Below are 27,926 nucleotides of genomic sequence, written 5' to 3' on the forward strand. Positions count from 1 at the left end.
ACACCATCTTTAAGGTTCAGCTCTATATACCCAATGTATGTTAAAAAAAATCTTAAAACTAGTAATGTGAGTATTTTAAACATGCTTTATTATAATCTCTTTTTAGATAATCTTTTAATATAGTCTATCCTTATTTTTCTTTCTAATTCTCTTCTTCATTGTTCCATTCATGGAAAGACCTCTGTTCTTGTCCAGTAGTATCTAAATGTGATGCTGTTGGTGTTGGTGTTGGTCCTGACACTGTTGCTGAGGCTAATCCAGATCCTGATGCTAATCTTGATCCTGGTGCTAATCTTGATCCTGATGCTAATGCGGATCCTGATGCTAATCTTGATCCTGATGCAAATACAGATCCTGATCCTGGTGCTTCTTCTATGGTTCTCACTGAACCTTGAGAGCTTGATTGTTCTTCTTTGGAGCTCTTACCAACTTTTGACGCCCAGAATGCTTTTACAGCTGCCCTGATATGAAAATAATAATTGAACAAAAATGTAAATTTAAGTAGATTTACATTCCCTTACACAGAACATACTATATCATGTCCCTTCCTATCAGTAATCTATGGTACTGCTTTGCAGACTACTTCTTTTGAAGCTACTCTAGTAGAAAGAGAAGCTGTCAGATATACTGACCAATAGCAACATAAATATCCCAGTGTTGAAAAATTAAATTATCTCATCTGAGTGTCAGGTTTGCAGTTAGTAGTACGATACTCTGCTCAAAGAACACAAAAATCACATTTGTATGCTGTCCACCTACCAGTGAAGAATTATGAAGATTAATGCAAAGATCACACCAACACAAACAATAACTCCAGTTATCAGGACAAACACCAGAACTGTATCTGTGTCTGGTCTCCTTAATCTTCTTGTTTCCAATTCTAAAGAGAAGAAATACCTTGATTATTAGTGCTCCAACATCTTGTTGAACAGGATGTTAAATGGAAGGAAAATAACTGAAACGAAATAGGGCCTGATTCTCCATTGCCTTAAACCGTGGGTAACCAGTTAGACCTGTGAAAAAATGAGTCCAAATCAGAATAGTAGTATTTTACACCCACTTTGCACAGGTGTAAGTATAGAAGATGAAAGGCAATGGAAAACCAGACACATAATGCCTTTAAAAAGCCTAGGAGTAGTAAGGGACAGCAAATTACATTAGAGCTTGCAATGCAATACAGTGGAAAGAAATCAGAACCCAAATCAATTATGAGCTGTATCCAAAGAGGCATCCCATCACAAGCAGATTAGATACATGGTAGTCCTTCTCTATACAGCCCTAGTAAGATTACACATAGTTTTGCACACATCAATATCAAAAAGATGGTAACAAACTGGAGGGAATTAGGAGCAGCACAAATTATTAAAGTTATTAAAAGCCTGAGATTAGGAAAAAATCTGGTGTTATGAAAAGAATTAGTAAAATAGTCATATTTTGCTTTTTAGAAATTTTTTTATAACTTTTGAATAGATTAAGGTAAAGGTAGGTGTATTGTATAAATTTAACAAATTAAAAAATAAATAAATTAAATCATTTGCTGAGATTGTAAATTCTTCAGGGCATAGATTGTCTCTTTGTTCTGTGTTTGTGCAATGCCTAGTACAATGAGCCCTGATCCATGGCTGGGGGTCCTAGGAGCATACAAATAAATAATAGTAATAATTAAACAATAATAAAACAGAAGATGTTAACTGTATTGTATTTGAAGCATGAAGCATGCAGAGGAATTGTTTTGGGTTGACCAAAGAGGTATAACTAGATGTAATAGGATGAAACTGAGCAAGGCAAAACTTAGGATATCAGAAAATATTTCTTAATAATGCATTGTAAAACTCCAGAACAATCTTCTAAGGGAAGTATTGGCAACCCCATTACCTGAGACATTTTATATGATACCAGACAAAACACTTGAGAATAAACTATAAGAAACAATCCAACATTGGTAGAAAACATGCAAGATAACCTAGTAAGTCTTTTCCATCTAATTTATGAGATTCAATTGTCACAGTGTGAAGAAAAATGTTTGGTGGACAAACACGATCAGCTCTATTCAGAAATGTTGATAAGTGTCCAATAACAATCCAAGTTCCTGAAATGTAATACACCCGCCTCTGATCACTCCAGATTCAACAATCTACATACACTGTGTTTCCTCTCAGGTGTGCACCTGCGTGACCGCACACGAGGCCATCAAGGGGCACGTAGAAGCGACACAGGTGCGCACACAAGTGAGCGGGGAGAATGTGGAGGGTGAGGGCAGTGGGGTGAGGTGATGGTGGGTTTGGGGAGCTTAGGGTGTGCAGAGCGAGGGGGGAAGAAATGCCTCTCTCCCCCGGCCGGGGTTGCGGCGGGGACGGAAAAGGCGCCTCTCTTCCCTGGCCCCAGCTCCGGCCGGGGCTGTGGTGGGGACAAGAGATGCGCCTCTCCCCCGGCCAGGGCTGCGGAGGGGAGAGATGTGTGTGTGTGAGACTCTCTCTCACACACACACACAATGTGTGTCTCTCACACACACACATACACACTTTTTCTGTGTCTCACACACATACACAGTCTTTCACACTCACCTCCCAACACATACTTGTATTATTGTTGTTGTTGTTGTTACTTCTTGATACTTCCCGCAATGCACATATATTCTCTGTAATTTTATTCTTTCAGAGTGCTATTTTATTTTTTTGATTAGTCTATGCATTTCATCATTTTTATTTCTCTCTTATGCTTAAATTTAATTCCTAGAGTAGTGAGTTCTAAAATGCCTAACCTGTCCTGGCTGGAGTAATTATCCCTATGGTAACTTTTTAAAAATATATCTTATATCTAGATTTTTTGTTTCTACTGGTGGCGCACATCCACACATTACCTTGATATCGGTGCACATAAAAAAATTCATTCCGCCCAGGGGTGGAAAAAATTAGAGGGAACATTGTACATATAGAAGCAAATTTTAATTTCAGATTGATTTCTATCTGGCAACATCTATGTTAAAAGCACAGGGTGTGATCCTGACATTTACTGCTATGCAAAATTCCCACGGTGATTGCAGGAATTCGATAGCATCACTTGAGTATTAATGGGCCCTCCAGTCCATTTTCTTGCATCACAGCAGTAATGATTTCATTATTCCTAAATCATAGATCATTCTTATAATCCCCATGGGCTTTCTGCATGATACAGGGTTGACAGGGATGATCACTAGACTGGTTGACAATTCCAAAAATAACTGTTCTGCATATAGGAATTGTCAGATAAGGTTAAACTAACTAACTGCTTTTAGGCAGTTTCATTTTAAATGCTGGACTGTGACATTTTAGAATGATATAGGGGGGAATATTAATTAAAGATAACTTCAATTTTGCTATTTAATTAATTTAGATTTTTTATTTCACTGCTTAGTAATACGTGATTATGATGCTCTAAGGATCTCTCTATTTGCAGGCTGCAACAGGGGAATCTGCTAATGAGAAGTAGGAAGTATCTCATAGTTCATCCAGTATTGATCCATTCACCTTTGCTTCGTATGGCAGATCCATATAATCCAGAACTAGAGTAGTCTATGAGACAACCTTATAACACAAGTAGAGATGCCTTTAAGGCTATCACATATGATTAAAATAAAAGCAGAGCAGAGAGAAATGTGAATGTCCAATCAAGCATTTTACTCTGAGGAAATACTGATTCAGGCATCACAAAAAGCACTTTAAAAGTATTTTAAAGCAATACAACTGGCTTGATTCTATACTCATCACTCAGACAAAACTTCCATTACAATCAGTGAGAGTTTTGCCAAAATGAGCAGTGCGGGACATGGCTCAGTATGTCTTTGATCCACTGATTCAGCCAGTGTAATATTTATTCCAGTCATTCTGAAAAAAATTAATTTGTTTATTAAAAGTAGAGATAGGAGAATATTCTTTAAAATGCTCTAATGGCAATACTCTAGTAAAACATCTTAGAAGCTTAGTGTCAAATAGCTCCACTCCTGTCAATTTATATTTCATAAGTCTCCAACCTTTACACAGCCACATGTTTTCAATGTAGCTGTTGATTCTTTGATCATGCTTTTCTGGACTGAAAGAGGAATGTGTGGTAAATTTAAGTGAAACTTCTTGTTTTGTTTGTTTGTATTAAATAAGAAAGTGAGTTGTGCACAAGTCAGTGTAGCCCCAAACCAATACAAACGTTTTTGGAAGATATTTTAGGAATTTCTGTAAAAATCAGATTCTGTACAAATTAACCAACACTTTAATTTTATATGCAGTATGAAAGAGCAACATATTATGAGTAACTGAATACTCAGGGCCAAACACTTCTCTGACCCAAAGTTCATTGAAGTCCATGGGAGTCTTTCCATTCACCTCAAAGGGATTTGGATTAGGCCCTTAGTTAGACCAGTGCAACCATCATTCCATTGAAAAGGAGTCACACCCATATAGCTGAGAGGAATCTGGTATCTAGGGGACAGACCATGGCTTGCCTCTGCACAGATATGGGGAGGGAAGGACAGGAACGATCCTTCTATTGTTCCATGAGGTGCAAACCACTCCAAAAGGAAAGGGGACGAGGAAGGGATATGGCCCATCCTACCATCATACCAACTATCAGAGCTAGACAGCCACAAAAGGTAGTGCACTCTGCACCCTGTTGAGGTGTGACATGAGGGTGTACTCCCAGTGTGCACTGAGGAGCTCTGGGAGTACCTGAATAATGCCTCTCTGGGCTCCTAGTAGTACGATGCTTCTCTGGACTGCCCACCATGTGCATCTGTGCATTAACAGCACAATCTGCCTCTTAATCTATTAAAAATTAAATAGGCTACACCCAAAAATATGTTGTCACTGCTAGTTTTTCTCTCCAGAAAATATCAGTGATATAAAGTTTTATCCATACACTTTTAAATGATGTAATTTATTCAGTCACTTCTTTTTAAAGAATAGATTAATAATTACATAAATTACATACATCAACCCTGGAGCACTTGCTCTTCCACTCCAACTTCTAACCAAAGAAAACCCATCAAATGAGAATGTTACTCACCCAGTGTAGTAACTGAGGTTCTTCAAGATGTGTGTCCCTATCAGTGCTCCACTTGTAGGTGTGGCAGCAGCCCCTGCTCCTGGGTTCGGAGATCTTCATCAGCAGTGCCCATCGGACCGCACATGCACATACACACCCCCTCACGCTATGAACAGGACATATTTATAGCGCTGTGCGATCTGATCACCCCCACTTCCTTCTCTGCCACAGAGCGTATATTTTTTTGGCTCCAAAGCAGAGAGGAGGAGGGCAAGTAATGAACACCCCCAGGAACACACATCTCGAAGAACCTCGAAGAACAGGTTAAGTAACCTTTTCTTCTTGGAGTGATGTCCCTGTGGGTGCTCCACTTATAAGTGACTAGAAAGCAGGGCCCCTAATTGGAAGGTTGGGGCTTCAGAGCAACATTTACTGTCGATGATAGGACTGCATATCCTAGGAAAATGTCTGCTGTGGCATCATGCGTAATAGCATAGTGATGGGCAAACGTGTGTTTGATGCCCATGTGGTTGCTTTGCAAATTTCAGCAATGGGGATATTATTGAGAAAGGCTATCAAGGTGGATAATGAATGTGTGGAATGTGCTCTGATTGTGGTAGGATGTTGTCTATTGTGGAGTTCATAAGATAAAGGTATACATTGCGAAATCCATTTTGAAAGGCGTTGCTTAGATATGGCTGTGCCTCTAGCTCTTTTGGTGGTGGAGAGGAATAATCATGGTGATTTTCGGAAAGGTTTAGTCCTGTCCAAGTAAAACACTAATGCTCGTCTCACGTCCAGTCTGTGTAGAGCTGCCTCCTGTTGATTACTGTGAGGCTTCGGGAAGAAGCAAGGAAGGTGTATAGGTTGGTTGAGATGGATAGATGTTGGAACCTTAGGTAGAAATCTCGGGTGTGGGAGTAGTGTAACTTTGTCCTTGTAGAATAGTGTGTATGGTGGTGTAGTGGGGTGGTCCTCCCGCTCCAGCCCTGAAGGGGTTAAAGCAGCCCTGGAGTGGGCTGTGGCTGGAAAAAGCTGGGCTGATTGGAGAAGCACCAACAGCTGAGGCCACACCCCAATCAGGCAATGGCTGGCCCTATAAGAGGGCTGAGGGCCAGAGGCTGAAGACACACTCTCTCTCTAGCCTTTTGAGAGAGAAGGACTTGGCTGCCTGGGAGCTGAGAAGGGTACCTGAGGTGGAGCAGTGCTGCGGAAGGGCAGAAGGAGCTGGGAGCTCCAGCCTAGTAAAACCCCAGGCTGCAGGCCTTGTTAAAGGCCTACAAGAGGTACCGGGGCTGCAGAGGGGCAGCCCAGAGATAGGCAGAGGCAGCTGGTCCAACCCCCCTTGCCGATGATGAGTGGTTTATAGACTGCACTCTGCCCCAGGGAGCGGGGGCTAGATGATGACTGGCAATAGCCACTGAGGCAAGGTGGGGATAGGAGGTTGGGAGTTCCCCTGGAAGGGAAGACCCAGAGTGAGGGGGTACCTTGGTGGGCAGAAACCCTGGGCAAACGGCACCGGGGTCTGGGAAGGACATGGGGCCAGTGGCAGGCGAGACACCAACCTGCAGAGGGTGCTCCAGAGGCTGGAGAGCTAATTCCCTGGACAACCAGCAGGGAGCTCCGCAGCAGTGAGTCATCGCTGTGCCACAGGTGGACATGCCATAAGGGCCATAATTTCACCAACTCGTCAGGTGGAAGTGATGGTGACAAGGAAGGTCATTTTCATTGATAGACGCACATAAGAATAGGTTGCCATTGGTTCATATAGGGGTCTAGTCAGAGAAGGTAGGACAAGGACAAGATCCCAGGCAGGGGTTGGGTCTCCTATGTGGAGATAAAAGTTATAGAGACCCTTCAGAGGCGTTTGGTGAGCAGGTGTGACATGGATAAGAATTTGTAGAGGTTGTGTTTGTGGGGGAGATATACTGTACAGAGCCATGCCTGAAGAGATCACACATGGAGTCTTGTGTGCCTGACCCTGAAATTGGCCACTGCTATGTAGCCTAGAAGTTGCAGGCAGGTTCTGTCAGAGATCTGGGGGCAGACCCATACGTTGGATACCAGATCTACAATAGCCAAGAATCTGTGAGGTGGTAGGAAGGCTCTAGTTTATGTGGCTTCCCCAACTGTGAGCCAATGAATTCCAGTTATTGCACCAGCATTAAAGTGGACTTTTCTAAGTTCAGAAGGAGGTCTAACTTCATGAACAGGCCAATTGTTACGTGGACAGCTCAGAGAACGTCGGTCTCGGATGGGGCCTTGAGGAGATAGTCATCCAAGTATGGAAAGATGTTTCCTTGTTTCCTCAGGTAAGTAACGACTACTGCAAGGACCTTGGAGAACACCCAAGATGCCGTGAATATGAAATATTAATATGAAAGTATATGTCTTGGAGGTCGAGGGCCAAGAACTAGTCCCTCTGTTCCAGTGCTAGGATAATAGTGGAGAGGGGAACCATCTTGAAGCATTGCAGTTTGACTAACTTGTTTAGATTGTGAAGGTCTAGGATGGGTCACCAGCTGCCAGATTTCTTCTGGATCAGGAAATAGTGTGAGTAGAAACCCTGTCCCATGTGCTGGGAAGGGACCAGTTCTATGGGTCCCAGTTGCAGATGATTTATTTCCCCCCAAAGAATGGAATCGTGAGAGGGGTCCCTGAAGAGGGATAGCGTATGGGGTGGCGGGGCAGGATGGATAGAAAAGGGATGGAGTATCCTTCCTTGATTATCTCTAGAACCAACTTGTCTGATGTGATTAATTTCCAAGATGAGAAAAACTGAGTTAGTTGATTGCCAAACTGGTAGGATATTGAAGATGGTGGGAATGACCGGAAGAGGGACAGGCTTCTTGGGGCCTCGACCACACCTTCACAATTGTTGCTTCGGTGGGGGTTTGTAACAGGTAGCCCCTTGAGGAGTGGGCTATCTATGTTTAGTAGGAGGCCTTTGTCTTCGGTGCTAGGTGTCATAGTGCTGTTGAGGGATGTACTGCGTGGTCGGGATTGTGGGGGGAGATGATACTTCCCCGAGCGTCTCTTTGGTGGTGGTGTATAAATGCCGAGAGGTCGGAGTGTAGCTCGGGAGTCTTTAAGGGAGGGCAGAGAATTCTCCATGCATTCCGAGAATAGTTTCTGGCCCTCAAAAGGTAAGTCCTCTACTGTGGTTTGTACCTCCTTAGGAAAACTTGAGAGGTGAAGCCATGATGCATGCCTCATTACCATAGCAGTCGCAATGGATCAGGCAGCAGTGTCTGCAGAGTCTAATGAGGCTTGTAGAGTTGTACGGGCTAGAAAGGTGTCCTTCCGATATTAAGGACTGGAATTGCTCTTCCTTAGCGTAGTTTAGGTAATTGTATTTAGCCATGAGAGCTTCATAGATAGAGAATCAAAATTGGAGCATGGCTGACAAATATGCTTTGAGTCCAAATAAGTTTAAGTGTATCCAGTCCCTGTCTGGATGACTAGAATGGGATTGGTATTGATGGCCTTTCTCTTGCACAGCACTGACCACCACAGAATTTGGGGTGGGGTGCGAGACTAGAAATTCCACATCCTTCACCAGAACATAATACTTTTTGTTGGTGTGTTTGCAGGTCGGAGGGATGGACGCCAGGGTCTGCCAGAGCACCTTCACAGGGTGGAGAAGAACCTCACTGATCGGTAGTGCGATCTTGGAGAAAGAGGATGTGTGAAGCATATCAAGCAGCTTATGCTGCTGATCCTTGACTTCCTCCAAAGGGATCTGTAGGGAGTCTGCAATCCTGTGGAATAAGTCCTGAAAAATTTCCTGAAGTCGTTGGCAGATGTAGAAGGTTGAGGCATAATAACCTCGTCAGGAGAGGACAAGGAAAAATGTAGTGTTGATGTGGCCTCCTCCTCCTGTTCTTCCGCTTCAGTTGGTACCAGCATGGTTTCAACCTCCAGAGGGCAAGAGACCGATGGTGAAGGGAGAGCTATAGGTCTCAGGCTTTGCTTTTTAGGAGGTTCCCAAACTGTGCCTTGCACATGGCCCAAGAGTCCCAATATGGCCAGTATGGAGGGAGTGGAACATGTGGCTGCATCCACGGTGGTCCATGCCAAGATTGTGGACCCGATGTGAATTGTGGATAGTGAGGATGAGCAGGTGTGATTTGCCTGGTAGACGAGGGAGCAATTGAGCCCTTCTCTTCCTCCTCCTCATCACGGCGGAAGGGAGGTGCCATCCTTGGCAGAGAAAGATAGGAGTGTTGTGAGTCCGGAAAGGAGTGTGGAAGTGGGGGGAGGTCAAAGGAGTGGAGACTCAGGAGTGTCAGATACCAGCAGGTCTTTAGGGTATATAAAGTCTTGTGGAGGGGAAAAAAGCATCATTAGTGCTGGCGTGACTCAATGCTGAAGAAAGAGTGTATCTCCTGAAGTGTCCATAGATGGCGCCAATGATTTGGCCGATGCTGGTGACTTGGCTGGTGCTTTGGCCAGTGCAGATGATTTCAGTAGTGCCGAGGGCTTGCTCGGTATTGACTCTCTTGTCAGTGTCCGAAAGGATGCCAGTGCCATCATTTTTGTTGGTGCTATAGCTCCTGAAGTCGGCCTGTCTCATTCCCCAGAGCTGGGAAACACTGCCAAGGGCTGTAGGTCTGCTAGGTTAGGGTCTTTAGACCGTTTCTTTGCATCAGTACCAGAGGTACTCGGATGGGCCCTGGAATTGTGTCCCCTGCCAAACGATATTGAGGCAACAAACCTTGCCGGGGAGGATGTGCCTCAAGGTGTGAGGAGGGAGCCCATTTCTTTTCATCTGAGTGAAAAACAAAAGACTTTCTTTTCAAGGGACATGGGAGTGAGTATCAGCAAACAACCTGGCAGAGAGTGAGGGCCTCTCTGGGGAAAAGTCTGGGCCCGGGTCTGATGCCAGTTGCAGCAATTTCTCCATGAGGACAAGTTTTAATTTAATGTCCCGGTCTTTTCTGGCTCCGGGTTTCAGGCCAAGGCAGCTGGAACACTTTTGTGCGATGTGTCCCTCTTCCAGATAGCGAATGTACTGCAGATGTCCATCCATTACTGAGAAGGTAGCCTCACAAGAAAAGCACCTCTTAAACCCAGGGGATTTGGCCACAAAGGTGAAGGAAAAAGGCTTCCCAGTTGGAAAGGGCGGGAAGAGGGGAAATGGAAACCTAAGCTATGAAATAACTGTGAAGGTAAACTTAAAACAAAAAATATATTTTTTTTAGATAGAAGAAAGAAAGGAGACCAAGAAAATACTAACTATATTACACTAACAGGTGAGGCACTATCTAGTGAGGAAAATAGGAGAAACAGGCTCTGCTGCGGATTCCGTCCCAGACCAAAGGCGATAGAGATGGAACAGGGCGGTCAGACTGCACAGCGCTATATATACGTCCCTCTCACAGCGTGGGGTGGGCATGTGAAGTCCAACAGGCACTGCCGATGAAGATCTCTGATCCCAGGCGCAGGAGGGGCTGCCACACCTACAAGTGGAGCACCCATAGGAACATCATTCTAAGAACTGCCACGGCACTTTTTCCCCAACATTTTTTTCAGTGGTTTGGAGCTGTTCCTAGAGCATGATGTTGTAGATGAAGATGATAAAACAGTATTCTCTCTATAAACAGAATGCTTGACCATTTGTTTACACACTTCAGCAGCATATATGCATTATTTTCACTTAATTTCAGACCCAGCTTTCTAAGTATATATTGTTTGTTTTGAGAAAGTTACATTAGATAGGAATGCACTTTTTACTCCCTAGTCAGACTTTTTTGTACGTATGTACTACTGGTGCACATATCTTTGTTCCCCTTGTGGATCATCTGCAAGACTCTTCACATATTAAAAATGCATGTGCATGTCCAGATGTGGGAACAGACTCTCTTTCTCTCTCTCACACACACAAAGACCAGGAATTCCAAATATGGTCACTGGGATTTCCTATTTCATTACTATATAATGCAAAAAAAACCTCATAATATGTAATATGTCCTTTGTAGAGTAGTCTGTTAGAAAGAGGCAGCCTCTGCCTGAATAGGAAGTGAACTGAACTCATGAGAAATGGTCTACAGAAGTGCCTCAGCACAACCTACTGTCCACGTGGGTGATGTGCCATTTCTGATGCCTGACAAGCTGCTGCCTCCACCTCCTCCACTGCTGGTGCCAATAAACACACTCACTAGGGTGATGGAACAAGGGGCACAGTCTGGATCTTGGCAGACTGGCTCCCTTCACATGGCACCATGAGGAGAATCATTCTCTATCTTCACCCCTTCCCCCGCAAAATCCTCCCTCCCTACAGAACTATAATTAGAAAACATGAATAAACTGCCTTATGGCACTGGAGTCTTCAAAAGCAACTTAACAACATAACAGGAAGGAGTATGAACAAAATGCTTTACTGTATCTCATGGTAGTGATTTGGTAAGAGGGACATATGGAAAATTCATCTACTAATGGGTGGGTTTTTTCTTGCAATGGACATAATAATGTTTACTGAAGGAAAAACAAGTAATGGTTTTCTTTCCCCAGGATGCTACAAAAGAAGAATAGCACCAATCCATCTGGAACTGTCTTGAAAATAAAGGAGAAAAGCCCATTTGTGATGACAGCTCATTGTGAAAAAGCATTATTATTGTTCAATAGAAGGTCAGTGAGAAGTATGGCAATCTGAGTAATTGCAAATGAAAGCTCTCTATAGGCAGCTTTACATTACACCAGGTTCTTCCACATAGCCACTTGGAATAGGTGTGTGAACAGCTCCTACAGGTCTCTTCCTGCACTTTTGCAAAATGTGTACAGTACTTCTTCCACCTTCCTAAGACATATCCTAAAATTTGAAGTGGAAAAGATCATGCTGCATGTTTTAAACAAGAAAATTCTTATACCTGAATGGGGCCAAATTCTCAGCTGGTGTAAATCAGTGTTCTCTCTATGTCTTCCAATAGAGCTATGCCTATTTGCACTAGCTGAGAATTTGGCTGTAATGTTCGAATTACACAAGCATACAAGTCAAAAAGAGGGAAAAGAGAGTGAAGTGAGGGAGTGAGGCCAGAACAAACAAGTTTTCCTCTTACCTGTTCGTTTTGTTTTTTATACCTGGTGATCAGCACAAGGTTTTCCTTTCCCTGGCAGTAACAAGAAGGAAACCCAACCAACCAAGCTGAAGCATTTCCACTCCCCTTCCCCAGCCTTGCAGCTCATTCTCCATTTCTCTAGAGGAAGTGGAAGGAATTGGAAAACACCCATTATGATCCTATTCACTTCTCTCCAAGAACACATCTGGATCCTCTCGGGGAAAAGCCACTCTGAGTACCCACTGAACAAAGTTGTGTCGGTCAAAACCAAACCCTTCAGTTGGCAGTGCTTCTGATAAGTGTGCACAGATCACCAGAAAGCCACATGACACAGATCATCTACTTAGGCTTCACCTCTTTCTACCTAAAAAAAGGTGACTACTTGGGTAGAATGTGCTCTGATCCTAGCCACACAACGCACTTCTGGTATTCTGTATGATTCCTGATCTACTTTGCAATGGCAATCCCTGCTTGGGGCCCTTAAAAAGAACAAAGGGCCCAATCCAGTGAGCTCTAAAGTTTATGGGAACCCAGGACACCCATTGATTTTTAATGGGAATTGGCTCAGGCCCAAAGAAAGTCAGCTTTCTAAAGGGTTCTGTTTTCAACGCAAGCCTTAAGAGTGCTCTGTAGATATAGGGTATGCCAAATGTTCCCTTTCCTAGTCTTACATTGCTGACAAAAACTGGGCAAGAAAATATCTTGATTGATGTGAAAAGGCAAAAGCATTGTGGGAAGAAAACTAGGGAAGGTGCAAAGAACCCTATATCTGTGGAACAGCATATAAGGTAACAATCTAGAAGGTGTTGAAATCACCCTTCTAGTGGCCATTACCACAGCAAGGAAGACTACATAGAAACTTAAATTCTGTGGATTCAAATGCCTCGAAGGGAAGGTGAGAAATCATAGGAAGTAGCTCTAGGAGATACGGAACAAGGCCCACTGTGATCCTAAGTAAAACTGATCCACTGGGACAAAATCAGCCTGAGACCCTTCCCCTAGTGCCAATTCCATTCTGGTCTGAAACCCTTATAGTTAAATATGGATGCTGAAAAGAAGGGTTTGGCCTTGTAATTGGCCTTGAAAAATGACCAATTCTGCGCCTTGTACCTCCCCATTCCCCATCCCCTCCAAAAAATTTGCTTTTAAGGCTCTACCTCACTGAAGATTAACAGATGGCAAAGGAAAGGATCCACTCTGAGGAGAAAGGTTTAGATTTTCTGGAATAGGCAGCGATACCTTCTTGTTCAAGGGGTCTGGTAAAGTAATGCCTAAACTCTCTGCAAAATATGTTTTCAACTTTGGAGTGGGAGAGTATTAGCATTCTAAGATGTGAAGTAACATTCCTCCCCTCCAGAGTTTGAGCAACAGAGCTCTGTAAACTATCAGAGAAGAGCTAAGAATGTCTGCATTTAAACACAGGGAATCCTGTGGCATATCTCTACAGCTTTTAACAGCAAAAGGGACCTTTCAAAAGTTCTGATCCCCCTGGACAGGTACATGAAGAAATCCTGATCTTGCTGGATCTCAGAAAGCCAACCATCAGCAGATCTGGACACACAAGAAAAAGGTCTCCGTAGAACTGTATAACTCACAATCAATTATTTTACTGATGATCTCTTCCACCTTCAATTTTTTAGGTCTGCACGCACATTAGGGGAAGTAAGCCACTCATCTGAAAATCCGCTGGCAGTCTGTATAGCTTTAGAGCAGATCTAGAGGAAACCAGTTTGGCACTGAGCATGACACAGGCTTTTTTCATTGTCTTCCAAAGAATGGAACTGGATTCTTTTTCTCCGAGGAACAGAGGTAGTAGATCTTGGAGACAAGCTTTGCTGAGAATCTTATAATTGCATAGCTAAACCAATAATTTCTGAATAGATACTTGTAATCCTTGTGAGACATTCTGCTGGATGGACCTCAGCCTAGCCCTCATTCAGTAAACAACTTAATCACGTGTTTAAGTTCAAGCATGACTCCAAGTCAATGGGACTACTTGAGTGCTTAAACCTAAACACATGATTAAGTGCTGTGTTGATCAGGGTCAAAGGAAACCACTCATTCCTACAAACAGATTTCAGAGTTTGAATACTGATAGAGAGAATATAACCTGATAAAGCCAGAGCTCTGGAAGTTTTGCAGGAGCCAGATGGATTTAAGAATGCAAAAACAAATTCCTGGACACTCTGCAGAAGAAAAGAGAAGAGACCTACCTATGTGAGCAGAATTCCTTCCTGAATTAAATGTTGCTTCAGATGGACATGAAACCATGGGGGAATAGAAAAATAAGGGACTTTGAGAGGTTTCCAGTTCCATGCCTTCTCCTCTACAGTGTTTATTTGGATAATTCAATCTTGCTGGCAGCACACTTTTAAACCAGACTCTTTTCATTCTCCTCAATAAAATAGTCCTCCATGGCTCTAGGTCCATCTGAATCCATATTTTTTTCAGGCAGGGACTCTGTCCACATAAGGTCCCTTCTCTTTTCTACTGATTGGGAAGGCTGGAGTCTCCAGCAGGCCTCTCAGAATCTGAAAGGCAAACGGGACCACTGTTTTCTCTCCTGACAATGCAAGCAAAAATTACCTGCAGTAGAAGAGGGAAGAAAGCTGTTGCAGATGAACCATTTTATGAAATCTTCTTTTTAATTTTAAGCTTTTCTAAATCCAGCATGCATAATAAAATTCAAGATGGCAGCTAAATGTGTTAAAATTCAAAAGGTTGCCTTCCTACTTCTGCACTGCACTGGGGAATTTAACAGGGGAGCTGAGAAGCAGAGAACAAGGTGCCACCAACTGGAGTACAGCTGCTTCCATTTAACTGGTTGCCTTTCCTGCTTTTTTGCTAGCAGTGAGAGAAGACACCTGTGATCAGTGCAGATTGACCAAGCCCTAGTAACAAATTAACCGGACAAAGAGAAATAATTTATTTTAACCTATAAATTTAAGAAATTACTTATTGCTACCATCAAAACCTCATAGTTTCCATAGCCGTGTTTTCTTTTATATTCATCTTTTATTGATAAGCATTTCTATGGCACTCATCATTATAGTATGTAAGCACCTGCTCTGATACTAAGGTGAGGTACAGTCCCATGAAGGCTTATAGCTACTCATTAAACATAAGCAATATCTTGTAAAAGGTTTAAAAGCTACTATGGACTTACCAGCTGTTGTATATACTGTGTATTTTACAGAGGCAACTATCTCATTATTTTCTTTTGTGTCACACTGGAAAGCTACTGGATGGGTATCCCTGTGTACCTCCAGAATAGCCGAATCATTAGGAAGAATCAGTGATTGCTATCCATATTAAAAAAAAAAAGACAAAATGGATTTTTTTTTTCAAATAGCTTTATAAAAGGGAAATGCTCTATATCAAAGTCACATAGAAAACTGGTTATTCTACTCGAGCACTTCTCAATCAGTTCCATACCAGGGTCCCTCCCTCACTATCCAAAACCCCATCACATCTAGGCAGGACACCTCTCCTATTCACCAAAGGAGTAGGGCAGTGTGGTTATGTCCCACTGACACTTGTTCACATCCTCCAGGTTGACAACCCAAGTTCTAAGAACATAAGAATGGCCATACTGGGTCAGGCCAATAGTCCATCTAGACCGGTAACCTGTCTTCTGACAGTGGCCAATGCCAATGAACAGAACAGGAAAATTATTGAGTGATCCATCCCGTCCTCCACTCCCAGCTTCTGGCAATTAGAGGCTAGGGACACCCAGAGCATGGGGTTGCATCCCTGACCATCATGGGTATTAGCTATTGAAGCATCTATCCTTCATGAACTTATCTAATTCTTTTTTGACCCCCATTACAGTTCTGATCTTTACAACACCCCCTGGCAACAAGTTCCACAGGTTGACTGTGCACTATGTGTTTGTTTTAAACCTACTGCCTATTAATTTCATTGGGTGACTCCTGGTTCTCATGTTATGTGAAGGCATAAATAACACTTCCTTATCCACTTTCTCCACAACAGTCGAGATTTTATTGACCTCTATGATATCCCCTCTTAGTCATTTCTTTTCCAAACTGAGAAGTCCCAGTCTTTTTAATCTCTCCTCATATGGAACCTGTTCCATACCCTTAATAATTTCTGTTGCCCTTCTCTGTACTTTCTCTGCTTCTAATATATCTTGTTTGAGATGGGTGCCCAGAACTGCACGCAGTATACAAGGTGTGGGTGTATCATGGATTTCTATACTTGCACTATGATATTTTCTGTTTTATTATCTATCCTTTTCCTAATGGTTCCACACATTCTGTTCACTTTTTTGACTGCTGCTGCACATTGAGCAGATGTTTTCAGAGCACTATCCACAATGACTCCAAGATCTCTTTGTTGAGTGGTAGCAGCTAATTTAGAGCCTATCATTTGTATGTATAGTTGGGATTATGTTTTCTAATGTGCATTACTTTGCATTTATTTACTCAAGTAAGAACAAAAAAGGTTACCTTCTAAAATACATTACAGAACGTATTGCTTACTTTAAACGAAGGAAAATTGGAGCTCTACAAAGTAGTGGGGCACACAAGCTCTTGTGCCATCTGACTGTCAAAGAAAAACTGTAGAGATCTCATTTGTATTATGATAGCAAAGAAAAGAATTAAACCAGGAGTTTGTATGAGATTGTTGAAGCAGCTGGTAAAAGTACTGAATATATCATTCTCCTGCACAAGGTGAGGTTCAGTTGCTCACCTGGTCTGGAATTAACATTTTCCAAAGGTATGTAAATCGATTCTCTGGAGGTATAAAAATACATGGTATTTTCACAGTTGCAAGGCTTTCAGAAATTGGTCTACCCCCTGTGGAAGAAAATTTTAATAGATACATCAAAAACTGTCTAAAATACCTCTGTATGTACCATACATTTCATAATTTACCTAATCAAGGAATGTTATTTTGAAATTGTTCTTTCAATTAAAACCATTTAAAACTTCTGCAGTTTGGCTTAATATTTAGAACTACATACATATCTACAAAATAGAAAATAAGTGCAGAAAAATGTACTTTACAGCGACTTAAAATCAAACACACATCAGTACAGAAATGAGTTTTGAAATGTTACTAGATTGCCTAACAGGGTAATTGGAGAATGGGATGCAATAATTTCATTCCACTTCTACCACACAGAATAAGGATGTTTCCCTTGAATAAACACATTCACTCTAAATTCCTATATCATAGTATTCTACTTACATCCACAATCTACTGGTCCTCTGCATTCCTCTACACGAACAATACATTTTGTTTCGCTTCCAGGGCACCCGTTGGTTAATAAAACTTCTCGAATGCCAATACCTTTGCAAAAAAAAATTAAAAATATGTTTTAGTTTCCATTTCTTCTTTTTCTTCCAACATTTTTTGCCTTCTCCCTCTTTATATTGGATGCTAAACTAATTTATCTACCATACATCCAGAGAAACAGATCCTCTCAGAGCTTCTGCCAAGGCTATCCCATATTTGTACTTAAGATTTGGCTGACAACACTTACTTCTGCCCACTTTCATCACCTAAGGTCCTGTAAAGCATACAGATCCTCAGAGTCAATATGTCACATTCTTAAAAAGTCATTCTTAATATACTCCTTTTAGAAGAATTCAAAATACAATTAAATTCTCCAGATTATCCAAACAGCATGTGGGACACGGATTTTGTTTGGATAATCAAGAGCCATCCAGGCACCAGTAGCGGGGTGGCCTCCCCTGAGACTGAGGGCTTGGCCTCCTTCTTCTCTTTGCAGTCTTGGCTGGGGGTCTCTGCTCTGTCCCACCAGGACTACAGGTTCCCCGCCCACCCATCTCACACCTTGTGCCTGCAGGGATTGGGTTTCACTGGGCCTGCAGCAGCAAAGGGACCTCTCTCTGCAGCACTGCTGTCACAGCCCTACTCACTCACTCTCATGACAGTGGGGTTGCAAAGGACTCCCTGTGCTGCCGCAGGAGTCATTCACCAGCAGAATCACCTCCCCTGTAGACAGGAGCTAGTCCTACTACACCTCCTAATAGTCCTGGCTGGGGTCTCTACTCTATTATATGAACCTCCACATTACTGAACCCCTTTCTCATCCCCTGCATAAGATACATGCTACAGAGGGCATGTATTTCCTGTATCTCATGCTGGGGGACAAGGAAGGGATTCAGATAATGCAAAGGTTTGGATAATCGGGTTTTGGATAAACAGAAATATACTGTATACTGCTAAAAAACAAAACAGTGAATCAAACATCAAAGCTGACTAGCAGTATTCATGAACATGGCCTTTCAGTGCCCAAGTCAGCTGGTGCTGGGAGCATGGTAGAGATAGCCTTCCCACTCTGACCCTGACCCTGCAGTGTACTGGGCACCTTTAATTCCCACTGATGTCAACAGGGATTGAGTGTGCTAAGCACCTTATAGAATAGGATCCTCTTAGAAGAAGGAGAGCCTTGAATCACTTAACAGTAACCAGTATTGGCTGGCTAAGGAACAACACTGACAGGCTCTGAAGTGGATCCCATTCAGACCTCCTCATTTTGACCCTCATAACTCCACCTAAGTCATGGAGGGTCCCACTGAAGATAAGGAGGGGAAGTAGGCAATCATAAATATTGAAGGTTAAGGGAAATGTCTGTATAAAATTCAATTAAATAAAATGTATTTACTCTCAAACATCAGTATTTCAATGGGAACACTGCCTCATTTTAACCATTACAAATTCAAAACAAATGCTATATTTATTTTTGCCAAACAATGTGTACACAGTTCACTGAAATGACATAGGGTGTGGGGGTGGAGGGAATAGTATGTTTAGGCCCAGTAAACACTGAAGAAATTGCCATTATTCTAGCAGCATGTTGTTTACTAAACTGCAGGGGCATGGGAAAAGGGGAGTTAAAACCCTCCTGCAGTATGATAAATGGGAAATTGATTTGAATGCTGAATTAACCCCACTGATGTGAAGAATAATTTGTTGTGATGTATCTGCTTCCTTTAAATGTGTATGATACACACTGATAGATATTAGAATATTTCACGGATGACATATAGCTCATGAAACAATACTTCAAGTGACAGAGAGAGACAACAACACTTACTGAAGCCGTCACAAAACAGGGATCATTCTCCACTGCTGAGAATGTCTCATCTCAAGGATGCAGAGACAGAGGTGTAAATGACAAGGAACTGACACTTTTATTAAAGACATTCCTCTTACTTTAGAACTAGGTCTTTTTGTTGTCTGGCTGTCTGGGAAAACAGGGGAGAGGGTGTGGGGGGGTGAGCAGAAAACCTATGAACATCAAAATGGCTGGTTTGAAAAAATCCGGATGCTGAGCTAACTGTGGTCATGTTTAGTAGGAAAGAACATGCCTGTTTTAACTACCTGAATATTAAAACTGTGGCACCCTATCAAAGTCAAAGAGTTGACTAAAAGAACCCCATCCTGAGACCTGTAGGGCATTTCAGTACTCCCCTGCCTCTCCATTTTGACCAGTTTTGTCTTCTATTCCCAGAAAACTTGTTTCCCTTTTCCCCTCCCTATTAGCAGCTGCCAACTCTGCAGAAGTTAATCTACTGCAATACTCTGTCAAATGAAGTCTTATTTTAAAGAGTTATTCAAATTAACTCGGATGGAAACGTGGTCATGTTAAATTAGAAAGATTAGAAACATGGAACTTGAAAAAATGCAAGTTAATAATACAGCTGGGAAAAATAATACAAAAAGTAAATATCAATGGGAAGGAAAATACAAATGATGAAAGAGACCTAGGGGTAATAGTAGACAGAAAAATTAGACATCAATGTATTGGGACATGGCAGCAAAAAAGACTAATGCAGAATTGACCAAAATATTAACGAGCATCATTATTATGAAGAAATAAGGCTTTATGATTTCTCTATAAGCTGTGGTATAACCACATCAGGAATATTGAATTCTTGCCACAACATTACCAGAAAGATATTGAGAAACTGGAGGCAGTTCAAACAGCAACCAAAATTACTGAGGGATGTAGGGATGAATTTATAAATAAAGATTAAGAAAGTTAAATGTGTATAGTTTGGCTGGATGGACTGGAGGGAATACCTTTCAACCTGCCAACATCCAACTATTGGAGCTAATGAGTGACCGAGACCCAAAATGAGGGACACAAAATAATATCCAAATTCAAAATGATGGGGAATGGCCTTTAGTGTAAATAATCCTTCGTCCAACCTCTAACTGATGATTATTTATTTAAGATTTAAATAATTGACATCAATAAAAGTGAAGGGACATCACATTTGTTGGGAACACAGGTAACTTTGGGACTAAACTGAGTTAAATCCCTCAAATGGAGGGACTTCTGAGCGGTCCACTGAAGAGGTGGGCCATGATAACAGTCTCTAAATATCTTAAGGGTGCAAGCATGGAAGAAAATTAGATTTAGGATGGCTCATAATGAGGGGAAGTGAGGTGTATAACCAGCAGTAAATGACAAAATTAAGAAAGGGAATAATTAAACTGAATGTCAGAAAAAAAGACGTTTTGAGATCAAGATGTATTAGCGTGTGGAATAGTTTCCCAAGAGCAGTAGTGGAAGCCCCATCATTTGCAACATTCAGAACTAGTTAGGAAAAAAATACTAGAGAATGTAATGTATGAAATAATACCATATTGGCTTGGGAATAGACTAATTGATTTGAAAGTTGCTGGTTCCCCTCCTCCCTTCTTGTTTCCAGGTACTATGATACTATGAGAGACAGATTCTGTTCAAAACAATTTCAATACTATTTCTGAAACTTCTGCTAAATGGGTGTTTTCTAAGCAATGAGGTGCCACTCCATTCCGGCCCCTATTACCACCCTAATACCACAGATGTCTTCTTTGCAATATGTCAAGTTTTCACCAGATGGGTGAAGCAAAAATTCTGAGATTCTATGTGCTGAATTTTCATCCTATCTTTCTCCAGGATACCTCTTCTTTCCATGACATAGTTTATAAATTATATAAATGTGGAATATAGAATAGACTACTGCAGATGAGCAGTTTTTTGATAGCGCTGGCAATACTGTATGTGGGAAGACATCTGTGAGATGCATCAGAAGATCTTTCATCTTCTGAACATCTCACAGATGTTCACAAATAGAGAAAATTGTTACTTTGGTGAAGGCAGCTCATGTGCCAATAAATGTAGGGAACTGGTTTAAAATAGGAGCTTGCAGGCTGTGAAATTAATAAAACAACAGATCTGACCTAAACTTCTAATGACAATCAGCTTGATTGTTTTTGTTAATTATAGTTATTGGAAATTGAAATCAATGAGAGGTGAAGGAGAGCAAGCAAATTACACCTGCTAAATTGCTACAGCTAGCACTTTTTCCCCAAAAACAAATTACAATATGCTTTATTCATCTGCTTTGCTACTTACCACACGTCACTGTGCACATTCCAAATTCTACTTCCTTGGATACTGTAGCATTCAAACCTAAACACAAAGTCTGAAGTTACATTTCTAATATGACACCTTCTTGAAGGGTGTGTGGGGGAGCAGGGAGGAATACCCAATTACCAGGAAATTCAATTCTTGAAGTCTTCCCTAGTCCTTTTCAGAAAACCAAGTGCAAATAACTAATATTTAAATCTTAATCTCATTATTGAGAAAATATTATGCATTTTCCTTATAAGTCAACCTACTATGTTAAATTAGTTTACTGAAGTGGTTCTCAAACTTTTGTATTGGTGATCCCTTTCACACAGTAAGCCTTTGAGTGTGACCCCCCTTATAAATTAAAAACACTTTTTTTATATTTAGCACTATTATAAATGCTGGAGGTGAAGCGGGGTTTAGGGTGGAGGCTGACAGCTTGCAATCCCCTCCCCACATAGTAACCTGTGATCCCCTGAGGGGTCAAGACCCCCAGTTTGAGAACCACTGATTTACTGAATTCCTTGAGAAGTAAAAATATGCACAATATAGGTCTTCCCTTAAAAGAGTTAAGCAAAATTCTCTATAAACAATATTTCAATCAACTCATTTCCTAGTTCTTTCTGGCAAATGCAAGCCTTCCCACATGATTTTTTTTCCCCATCACACTTTAAGGTCAGCTTTAGACAGCTAGCACAAGCAATGAATCAACCAGGTACAGTCTTCTAATTAACTACTGTGGTTTTAACCACTATGATTTGGCTTCTTCCATTTTTCTGGTACTTCTCAGGCTAGGAAATGGGTTTCACAAATTATGCAGAAACAAAAGGTTCACATCTCCATCTGGGATTCAAATATGGATGATATATTTTATTAATATTAGCATGCAAGTTGAATGTGTATAAGGATGCTAAGAAAAAGTAACTGATCAATAGAGGAATTAAACAACTTTATGCAGTGTCTTTGAAAATAATTAATTAAACAGGCAATAAGTCTTTTTAATCTTCTAAAATGCAAAGGGACAAAGACGATTTATTATGGCTGTTTTACAAGTCTACATAATCAGTCTATCCTACTCCAAATATGTTGTTATGATAATAAATACCATAAATGCAAAGTTTACTTTTTCTATTCCTCATTTTTTTGTTTTGGAATCTCTTCTTCACAAAATGTTATGTTAATTCAGTAATGCAAGTTGATATTTCTCTTCTTTTAAGCTGTTAAAACTTTACATAACATTTCTGTGGTTGAAAAATGAGTGGGTCCTTTCCACTAGCAGTCAGTGATACACAAATATAAAATAGCCTTCCTTACTCTACAGTAAGGGATTAACACTACAGTAGTAGTAGGCATAAATTGATATCAAACTCTTATAACCTCTTTTCCAACATTATTCATGAAACTTCATAATTCTACACTTGTGCTATTCCTGTCACTATGACTTTGTGATTTATTTCAATATATAAGCTGTGCTAATCAGAACACCCTTTTAGTACATGTACAACAATATTTAAAGAATAATTTCACAATTTAGTTCATTATTATTAACTCTCTCAAATCAGAAAGGGAGGAATTTACAAAAAAAATAGATTCTGTCAGTATCATCTCATGCAAAATCATGTGAAAACAGAGAGATGGTCCATAACTTAAGACACCATGCCTTCAGTGCCTTGCCTTCCCCCCCCCCCACCTCATTTAAATCTGTGGGATATTAGCTCAAGAGCTTTGGCTAATCTCAACCACCACAGCATAATAGAAAGGGAGAGGAGATTTCCAAGATCCCATCTATAATACTAATGTAAACATGTTTAAATGTGGCTGTGATCAACCCATATTATAAAATGGTTTATTCTCGTTCATAGGGACAGAAATAAAACATGTTAGAGAACTGGGAAAACTGGAGGGCAGATCCTTGGCTGGTGTACATTGGCATAGTTCTATTGATTTCAATGGAGCCATGACAATTTACACTAGCTGAGGAACCGCCACAAGGGGTAAAAGACTCGCGGCACACTCGCGGCACACTCGCCAGGTCAGCTGACACAGGCTTGCAGGGCTCAGGCTGTGGGGCTAAAAATGCTCTGTAGATGCTCAAGCTCAGGCTGGAGCCCAAGCTCTGGGCCCCTCCCCCCTCACCCACAGTGTGAGCTAGAGTCAGCTGACTGGGGCCAGCTGCAGGTTTTTTACCCAAGGTGTCTACCCCAGAGTCTACGTATTACAGTCGTCCAATCTAGAGATGACCAGATCTGGCAACTGTGGCAAGGTGTGGTCACATCTGAAAGGAGAGGTTGCAATCTCCCATCCAAATACAAATGAAAAAATGGATTTTGGTCACTGCTACTACTTGGTTTAAGAGCAGTCAGGGACCCAACAGATTCAGAGATTACTAATAAAAGGTGAGCAACCTTACTACCCAAAGCAAGCAAACTTCCTCTAACTATGGGGCAGATATCAACTATGCTATCCTCTCAGGAGGCTTCCCTCAATCCAATAGCATCATTATAAAACATATTATGACTCTTTCATCGCAAACTTAAGCAAGCTAAGCAGTCATGGGGTAAGAGAGAAGGTCCTCTCGTGGATCAGTAACTGGTTAAAAGATAGGAAACAAAGGGTAGAAATCAATGGTCAGTTTTCACAATGGAGAGAGGTAAACAGTGGGGTCCCCCAAGGATCTGTCCTGGGACCAGTACTATTCAACATATTCATAAATTATCTGGACAAGGCAATGAACAGAAATGTGGCAAAATTTGCAATGGATTACTCAAGATAGTCAAGTCCAAAGATGACTCCAAAGCTTTACAAAGGGATCTCATTAAACTGGGTGACCGTGCAAGAAAATGGCAGACAAAATTCAATGCTAATAAATGCAAAGTAATTCACATTGGAAAACAATCCCAATTATACATACAAAATGATGGGGTCTAAATTAGCTGTTACCACTCAAGAAAGATCTTGGAGTCATAGTGGACAGTTTTCTGAAAACATCTGCTGAATGTGCAGCAGCAGTCATAAAAGCTAACAGAATGTTAGGAACCATTAGGAACAGGATAGATAATAAAACAGAAAATACCAGAATGCCACTACAGAAATCCAGGTTACACCCACACCTTGAATACTGCATGCAGTTCTGGTCACCCCAGCTCAAAAAAGATATATTGGAATCAGAAAAAAATACACAGAAGGGCAATAAAAAGGATTAGGGGGATGAAACAGCTTCCATACGAGGAGAAATTAAAAAAACTGGGATTGTTCAGTTCAGAAAAGAGATGACCGGGGGAGGGGGTATAATAGAGATCTATAAAATCATGAATGGCGTGGAGAAAGTGAATAGCGAACTGTTATTTACCCCTTCACATAACACATAACACATAACACATAACACAGGAACTAGGGGTCATTCGATGAAATGAATAAGCAGAAGGTTCAAAACAAAAATAGGAAGTACATCTTCACACAACACACAGTCAACCTGTGGAACTTGTTGCCATTGTCTGTTGTGAAGGCCAAAAGTATACCTGCGTTCAAAAAAGAATTAGATAAGTTCATGGAGGATGGGTTCATCAATAGCTATTAATCAAGATGGTCAGGGATGCAATCCCATGCACTGGGCATCCCTAAATCTTCAATTGCCAGAAGCTTGGACTGGACAATTGGGGATGGATCACTCAAAATTGCCATGTTCTGTTCATTCCCTCTGAAGCATCTGGCACTGGCCACTGTCTGAAGACAGGATACTGGGCTAAATGAACCTTTGGTCTGACTTGAAATGGTCATTCTTATGTTTTTAAACTTACAATGGTGATTTGTTCATAAGAGATGAATAACCCTAAATCAAAAAAAGGATTTTTTTATTTTCAAATACTATTCCAACTAAACTTTTAAACATATTTAGACACTGAAAACTGATTGATTCTAAATTAGCATGCCAATCAGAAATAATTGACAATGGACTCAATCCTGCTGTCAGTGAATTTGAAAAAAAAAAAAAAAGCCAAGAAAAACAAAAACAAATAAAATCTTTAAGGGGAACAGGAGCAGACATAATGATATAATACTGTACATATCATTGTTATGATGCAATCTCACCTCTTTTTTTTCTTGAATTTCCTCCCTAGATTTTTTAAACCAATCTAAAATTTGAGAAATCTCCCCAGAAAAAAACCTTATTCATCCGTACATTTATGTATGCCTTTTTCATTTTGTATCAGACACTGATAAATAGGTATAGCATCATCCCTATGCAAAGAGATTTATGTATATAACTTCCACTAGCATTAATAGGAGTTATATGTGTAAATCTCACACAAACTGAGATGAGACTATGCTAAAATAATATATATATTTACATTCCAGTCATAGGGCTGAAATTAGTACCAGCAAAGTAAAGACATCTCAGGTTCTTCTCTACATCTGGAATCTGGTAAAAATCATGCAGAGCAGAAACTGTTTCCATTATTTTCTCTTTTCATTACAAGTCACGTCACAGGATGCACATAGTACATTTTGATAAATACTTAAAAATCCTATTTGAGAATGTCAATAGAGGTTGTTCCAAGTCATGCCTGTGAAGTGAACTAATAGAGAAAGTCACTCATTCGTGCTTTAAATGTTTTACTCTTATTGTGGCTTATTAGCAATATTTTCCACTACACTGCATGAGGCCTGAGCATCCAGGGGGTAACCTTAACACTCTCATTCCTAGTTCCAGGACTGCTGGAACTCAGGTTTTGTAGTCAAAGCAGCTGGCTGCATTGATCCCTCATGATCCCTGATAGGCAATTTCTGTAATGACACTGAGAGTGGTTACATCTGAGCAGGGAAATGGGATAAACACAGTAGGAAAAATGATGTGGTAGGGAAAAATAAGATAACCCTATCTGGACAAGGAGACAGATGAAATTCTGTAAAAGGAAAAGTCCACTTTCAGATGGCTGAAGGAAGGAATACAATTCATTATGGAGTTGGCCTTGTGCCTAATGACACACTAGGTGTTAACTTAGGTGTCTCATTGCTCAATGAACTAACAGACTGTGAGGGAGTTTACGTGTACCCAACATGTTCCTTTAGCCCACACTGTTCAGCTACAAGAATCACAAGTAAATCTAGAATTTCCCTTGCTCCCCCTTTAGGAGGGCCCCTTAGAAACTCTGTGACTTGATAAATCATGAATGAACAAGGACATCTTCCCACTGTTGGCATATGATATGAACTACTCTCCATGCACCAGGGGAGCCAGGCTCCCTCCTGGTGAAGGTAAAGGGGGCCAGGGAGCCTTTCTGCACTTCCCCACTCCTAGCGTTCGCAGGGAAATCCTGCTTGTCCTCAACACCCAGGGATCATCCCCGCTGCATGGCACCCTCTCACCCTGGTGACCCCATCACCCTGCCTGCCACCCCACAGTCACCCTCTCACCCGCCCTGGTACCCCACTGACACCCCCCCACCTACCCTGGTACCCTACTGACACCCCCCTCACCTGCCTGGCACCCCATAGACACTCCCCCCTCATACTCTCTAATACCCCTTGACATCCCCTCACCCTGCCTGCAGGGCCGGCTCCAAGCACCAGCCCTCCAAGCATGTGCTTGGGGCGGCACCTGGAGGGGGGCGGCACTCACCCGGGGAGAGCGGGGTCGCGGCCGGGCTCGCCGCCCTCCCCTGGCGCTCCGGCAGGGGAGAGCGGGGCCGCAGCCGGGCTCGCCGCCCTCCTCCCAGCGCTCCGGCCGCTGGGACGAGCGGGGCTGCCCTCCCCCGGCGCTCTGGCCGGCTGGGGAGAGCGGGGCCGCGGCTGGGCTCTCTGCCCTCCTCCCGGTGCTGCAGCCACCGGGGAGAGCTGAGTCACGGGCGGGCTCGCCGCCCTCCCCTGGCGCTTTGGCCGGCCGGGGAGAGCGGGGCCGCGGCCGGGCTCGGCGCCCTCCCCTGCCGCGCTCCCCAGCGGGGGGGGCAGCGGGAGGCTTTTTTGCCTGGGGCAGCAAAAAAGCCAGAGCCAGCCCTGCCTGCCTGGCACCCCACAGACCCATCACCCTGCCTGGCACCCCACAGACACTCCCCCTTCATCCTCTCTAGCACCCCCTGACATCCTCTCACCCTGTCTTGCACTCCACAGACCCCCTCACCCTGCCTGGCACCCCGCTGGCCACCCCACCGCACCCCACCCGGCAGGAACCCGTCGGTCCGGCCCCTCCCCTCACCCGGCTCTAACAGCTGCACTATCGGCTCCACCACCGCTTGCTCCAGGGCAGAGCCGCTGTCGTTCTTGGCGCTCCCGGGCTGCTGGGCCAGCAGGCTCAGGAGCAGCCCCAGGCGCAGGGCGAGGCGCCCCGCGTCCCCGGCCGCCCGCAGCCCCATCCTCCGTCGCGCCCCGAGTGGCCGCCCCCGCGTCCTGAGCCCAGCGTCGAGCCGCCCCGGTGGAACCCGCCGCCGCAGCCCGGCAACCCCTGAGGCGTCACAAAG

General features: G+C 42.4%; 1 protein-coding gene across 1 annotated transcript; it reads right to left on the reverse strand.

The window, feature by feature from the left end:
- Positions 1-89: 89 nt before the first annotated feature.
- Positions 90-27,824, reverse strand: SPACA1 (sperm acrosome associated 1). The gene is made up of 7 exons (XM_054023929.1): positions 27,665-27,824; positions 21,475-21,531; positions 17,286-17,387; positions 16,785-16,891; positions 15,238-15,373; positions 760-880; positions 90-461 (listed from the first exon to the last, which is right to left on the reverse strand). The coding sequence occupies exons 1-7, from the start codon at positions 27,819-27,821 to the stop codon at positions 143-145; spliced, it is 999 nt and encodes a 332-aa protein (XP_053879904.1). The 5' UTR covers positions 27,822-27,824; the 3' UTR covers positions 90-142.
- Between the last annotated feature and the right edge of the window lie 102 nt (positions 27,825-27,926).

This window comes from Malaclemys terrapin, chromosome 3 (genome assembly GCF_027887155.1).
Source record: "Malaclemys terrapin pileata isolate rMalTer1 chromosome 3, rMalTer1.hap1, whole genome shotgun sequence".
Classification (NCBI taxonomy): Eukaryota; Metazoa; Chordata; order Testudines; family Emydidae; genus Malaclemys; species Malaclemys terrapin.